General features: G+C 50.3%; 1 protein-coding gene across 2 annotated transcripts in view; it reads right to left on the reverse strand.

Moving 5' to 3' along the window:
• LAMA1 (laminin subunit alpha 1) overlaps positions 1-5,045 on the reverse strand; it is a 159,127-nt gene extending 154,082 nt beyond the window's left edge. For both annotated transcript variants that reach the window (XM_044383133.3, XM_057313235.1), the window contains exon 1: positions 4,894-5,045. In XM_044383133.3, coding sequence (XP_044239068.3) covers positions 4,894-4,969 — 76 coding nt within the window. In that variant the 5' untranslated portion in view covers positions 4,970-5,045. The remainder of the gene's footprint in view (positions 1-4,893) is intronic.
• Positions 5,046-6,000: the final 955 nt, after the last annotated feature.

Below are 6,000 nucleotides of genomic sequence, written 5' to 3' on the forward strand. Positions count from 1 at the left end.
TATAAAGGATTGTTTTTCTCCTCATTAATTTTGAAATGCCTGTATTTATTTACTCAATTGTCCATGGAGACATATTAGTATTTGGAAAACAAAACAAGCAAAAGAATTATCTGTAAGCATATAAATAAGTTACAGACATCTTTTTTAGGAAACTATAGTTTCTCTTGGTTGTCCAAATATTTCTAAGGAATGTAACTAAAAATGTCATCTAAGGTCCAAGATGGAGAGTTCTCTCTGGTCGTCTCCAGTTAATCTCTGTATTCAAAGTGCAGACTTAACTTTATTCGCTGGGAATTATTTTTAAACATTAAATTTTCTGTGTCAGCCATAAGTGTTCTAGTAACAAATCATATTAGTTGGTAAAACAACACACTATCCTAAACTTCTAATAGAATTATTCTCAAACCTGACTTCTCTAGATCCTAAATCTCCTAAAATATATTTTTAAAAAGTATTTGCTGCGTAAGGAATAGCTTGTTAATGCACAATAAACAAAACTTTCAGAATGAGTATAGTGTCATGAAATCGATTGGTGACCTAGTTTTTAAATTCCGTAAGATCTAGGAAACACTGCCCTAATACCTTTCTGTCAAAGACCATGTTGAAAGGACAAGTTGAAGGTGACAAGTTTACGAGTATGTACGTTCATTAAATGATGTATTCATTCCTTGCAACAGGTCCACTGAAGTATTAGAATGGGGAGGGGGCAGTGGAGAGAGGAATATTGTTCCATGTTTTGTCAGGAAATCGGTGGGACCTCCCTTATACTGTTACAGAAGAAGTAGATTCCATAAAGTAGCTTGCTTTTAAGAGTCCCAGGAAGAGACGTCTATGCAAGAATACACAAGAAACCAAAAGTAGTGTTTGCCTCAAAAGGTGACACAAGTCAAGACTGACCCTTTTTCTATAGACCCTTTAGTACCCTTTGAGTTTTGTACTGGGCATGGATTACCTATACAACAAAATGTTTTGACGTTACTTGATTCATAAGCAAAGATATTCCTTTCAATTTGGCTCAGCAAAGATAGGTGGCTATTCACTGCTGGGAACATCGCGAAGCAATGACGGCGCAGGCATGGATAAACAGTCTTTGCTCAAGTCAGTGGGCGAGACAGATTGGCCAGCCAATTGTTCACACCACCGCCACCGTGATAAGGGGATACGTTTGACAATAGCATTACGTGGAGATTAGGGAAGAGAAGCTAATAAATACTTCAGTATCAGAGGACCAGGAAGGTTTTCCAGGGCATTAGAACTGAAACAGCAGACTTGGCTGGCACTTCACAGCCTGCGTGCGAGGAAATACTGGTTGCCTATGAGTACGTACAAGTGTGCCTAAAATAGTGCCCCTCAGCTCTGGGATAAGGTGCCAGCTGGAGTCCCAGCCTCCTTGGTTTACCCCCAGTGTGATGCACGTCACTGTTATTTTGTGTACACACGTGAAAAAGTGAGGGGTGTGGGTGGCACCAGTTCGAGCCCATATGGTGGTTTTCTAGAAAAATCACAGAGGTGGATGAGCTGAGAAGGGAGAGGAGGGGAGAAGGGAGGTTTGACGAGAGAACATCACAATATTTCATGGGAAAACAAACAATTCCTGAGCCTAGTCATCAGTGGGGACAAAAAAAACGGACAAAGATCGCACAGATTTTCAGGATGTAAAATCGACAAGCCTTAACGACCAAATGAATGTGGGCAATGAAAGAGGGAGGGGTGCCCAGAATGGTGAGCTCACATGACAGGCATAACAGTAAGGGCCATTGCCACTGACGCTATGCCTGTGACACGGTGTCGTGCCCAACACCATGCCAATGTTTTCATGTATTAATCATGTGAATCCTATCCATTTTATAGACAGGAAGCCTGACGTTCAGAGCTGCTAAGGTGTTAACCAGGGACAGACCTGATTCCAAGTCCAGATTCGACATTTTGAAACAATTATGCATCCCAGAGACTATAGCTCAGAGGAAGGCCTCCCCCATCGTTCTGTGTAAAACAGTAACAAGGATGCTCGTAGATAATATCCTTTGAGGGCTAACCCTGTACTAGATACCGTTCTAACACTTTCCTTGCATTGCTGCATCTCATCGTTAACATCTTCTCCAGGGAGGCCCCATTATTATTCCCAGTTTGCAGACACTGACACTAAAGCACAAGAAAATTAACTTGCCCAATTTTTCCCAGCTAGTAAGGCCAGAGAATAAAACGTCTGATGCTTACAGATATATCTTGTCACCCCTCCCCCAAACTTACCATACATGGTAACGAATATCCATAGGGCTTTATGAATGAATTATTATAAAATGGTAGAGTGTTTCAAGGATGATTACCTTGAAATAAGGGTGTCTATAAACATTTTATGATACTTGCTTATACAGCCGTGCAATTCTAAGAGTGGCACAAGACTTACAAACAGCATATATGTTTACTTCGTATCTTTGTGGCATTTGAATTCTTTATGACGTCGTATTAACTACAGTGGTAGGCTTCACATTTAAAGTCTGGAAAAGAGGAAGGGAAAAGCAGTGGGCAAAGTCCAGGATATGCAGGAGGTAGGCAGTGATGTTTTTATTACACATATCCTTGTTTCCAACTGCTGAGATCAATATTTTTTTATTGGCCCTTACATGGCAATACAGCTTACAGAAGAGAAAACTGTGCCTTTGAAATCCCTTCAGACACACACATGCTACTGTGAGTGCATACAATACTATGCCATGTCGAGAATGAAGGAAATGCTCTTCTATTCTTATGGTAGAGTTTTTCTCTATACTTGGAACTATCTATTTTTACTTTTAAAAAAGAAAGGCTGATTTAAAACAGAAAAGCTGATGAGCCAACCTGTGAAGCAATTATAATTCTATGTCATTACTAGCTGTGGACTTAACGCAACACTATTTTAAGAAACATACCACCTCTTATTCTAACCTAGGAATAACTCACTTTAAACAGGTTACACTTCAAGGTCAATGAACCGCTGGGTCCTCTACTGTGAGTTGTAAGGTAATCCAGAGAGACACAGATAGTATAGAGAACTGCTATTAATCTGAGTGCTGTTACATAACGAGATCATTTTCAAAAACGTAGGCACGACTCAGCCAACACAGCAGTGCTCCCGATCAGGACGATTTTATTATGACCAAATCATACCATTTCGCTAATCATTTATGGTATATATGTAGAGCACAAATTATTTTTTTAAATGGAAACTCCCTCAAAGGTACTAGTTAGGAAGCATGGTGTTGGCTGACGGGGTGGGGACCGGCAAATGTGGAAGGCGGTGTGAGAGATTCAAAGACTCCCGCGGTGGGTGGTTTTCCACAGCATCTTAAGCAGGAAAGCCCCAGGTGGTCCCACTTTCTCCAAACACCATTCATAACCTCCCACGCCAAGTGCTCAGCTCCTAGGGGCAAGAAAAACATTCGGGCATCTCCTCCACCTAGGACTTTCAATTTCTTAGAACAATAAAGCTGAGCCAAGCGGCTCTCTCCCCACCCTGTGGGAAACTGGGACTTGTTCGCTTTCAGCAACCCCAGAGAAAGGAGCTGGGCGTGCAGCGCCAAAGCCTTCCCTCCCCGAAGGGCCGGCTCCTTTCTTGCACGCATAACTATGTAAATTCCCTGTATATCCCAGCCCAGCTGCGCGCGGAGCAGGCGCCGGGTATTCAACGCTGTGTTGCCAGCTCCGGTCGAGTGCGTTCATCACGAATGCCTGAATGAATGAGACCGACACGTCTCCGTAGAGTTCACAACTCAGCACAATGCCCAAACACACAGTTTTCCCACGAGGGTATTTCACATTCCGCCTACCTACTTTTGACCTATTTTTTTTTAATGAAATGTGTATTTGTGGGAATGTGCCCACGGTCATATGTTGCACCCATTACGATGCAGTCAACAAGTATTGTGGCCCCCTAGCCAACTAGAAGCCACGCGGCAAGACTTCACCGAGTCTCCGCTTAGTCGCGAGGGGAATGGAGTGGTCCGCAGAAAGGGAAACGGGGATTCTCTTTCTCTCCCGGCATTGATAGAAGCCTTGAGAATTCGCTTGGGGTTTCCGTTCTCCCCAGACCTTGCCAGGAGAACCCCTGCACCCGTGCAGGGAGCGAGCACGCGAAGTCGTCCCTTCGCCGCCGGCTCTGTCACCCCGGGGTGACCGCGGTCTAAACCTGCACGGGGAATGAGCCGGTTTGGCCACTTCGGGGGCTGCACAAAGAGTGCCGTTTCGGAAGGCGCATTCGTGGCGGGGCCGCCGATTGCGGGGGGCTGCGCGGGCGAGGGCCCATGGCTAAGGACAGCCGGCCAGGGGCGCACTTCTCACCACGGTCTGTCCCCGCTAGCCCACCTGGGCCGCGAGCGGCCCCGAGGAGCCCGCCCTTTCCCCGCCGCGGACAAGCGGGCTTTCCACCGCAGGACAATGAGGGCGGCTCGGGAGGACGCCTTTCCCATTCATTCCCCACGCTGGCTCTACAGCCCGCACCCCCGCCAGCCGCAGCCCGGGGACTGCAAGCTGGGGACCGCAGCGGTGTCGCAACCCCCTCCCGCACCCCCGACCCCCCGCTGCCCCCACCCCGCGCCGCTCGCGTCAGCGGAGCTTCAGAGGGCAAAAAAACCGGAGTGGAACACCCCCCCACACTCTCCCCCGAGCCCGAGGAGTTTCAAGCCCAAGGGTCGAACGAGCGGGCTGCGTCCGTCTCCGGTGGCGTCCCCAGCCCTCTCCGGGCGGGCCCGGGAGACGCGTCCCAGGGGCCACGCGGGAGACCCATGTGTGCAATTCCCCCCCCCCCCCACGGTCCGAGGTGAACGAGGATGCGCGCACCGACCGAAAAAGCGGCAAAGCGGCCGGCTTTGTGCCGCAGCTGCCGCCGCCCGCCGGGAACTGGGAACCGGGGCTCACCTCTCTGCTGGCACCGCGCGGCGACCCAGAGCAGCGAGGCCAGGAGCGCGACCCCCGCGCCGCCGCCGCCACGCATCTCGCCGCCGCCGCTCGGGTGGGCTCTGGGAAGAAAGGCACTGCCACGCGCGGGGGCTCTCCGCAGAGCGCGAGTCCTCCCTTCCCAGCCGGGCTCCGGCCTCCAGCACGCCGGCCCCTCGGACACACCCCCCCGACCTCCGCCGCTCCCGCCCCTCCCCGCCCCGGCCCGCGCAGACCCCTCCCCCACCGGGCCCCTCGCTCGGCCACTGCGACCCGCGGGGACCCGCCGCTCCAGTTGGCCGCCCGCCCAGCGCGGTGCTCAGAGCGTCCCCGACTCCGGGGGTGTGGCGGGGGTGACCCTTTCCGAACCGGGGCGAGGGCGGGGGTGGGGGGTTGGGCGGAGAAAGTGGCTGGGAAGGAGGAGAAAATCTGCTGAAGTTGGCCCGAGCTGGTGAATTCCGAGAAAGCATTTGCCCTGTTGACCCTTCCGGCCCCACGGCGGCTCTGCGCCCCGGCCGGGCCTGGAGCCTGGAGGACGCGCCGCTGCCCACACCCGCCGCAATTCCCAGCCCGCGCCCCTGGCGCCCCTGGCGCTCCGGGGCTGGCCGCGGGCCTCCGCCTTCAGAAGGGGACCAGGGTGTAGCTGACCAGCGTCCCTCTCCCTCGGAAGGTGGCCGGGCCTCCTGCCTCCTGGCCGCCAGCCTCCCGTCTCAGGACGGGACTAGGGCTTAGCTGACCAGCCTCTCCCCCTTGGCTGTTGGCAAAGGATTTTGTAAAGATTTTTCTTCTGAAAATGAGTTGCAGCTTGTTTCTCACTTTGTCTAAGGAAGGCAAGAAGGGTCACTTGGACTTAATTATTAGCTTACCCTTACAGCTGAAGAAGTCCCCTTCTTTTTTTTTTTTTGGAAGTTAGTCTTAACAGGAGAGTTCAACTGCTTTGTTCTTTTTTTTTTTAACCACATCTGGTCCCTGTTAAAGAATTTTTAATTTCCTCTGATTTTTTCTATTAAAAGTAGTCATAACACTTTGTAGATCTCATTTTCTAACAATGTAAACACAAGACATACTAAAAGCCACTTAGTACCCACC

Source organism: Ursus arctos, unplaced genomic scaffold (assembly GCF_023065955.2).
Source record: "Ursus arctos isolate Adak ecotype North America unplaced genomic scaffold, UrsArc2.0 scaffold_17, whole genome shotgun sequence".
NCBI lineage: Eukaryota > Metazoa > Chordata > Mammalia > Carnivora > Ursidae > Ursus > Ursus arctos.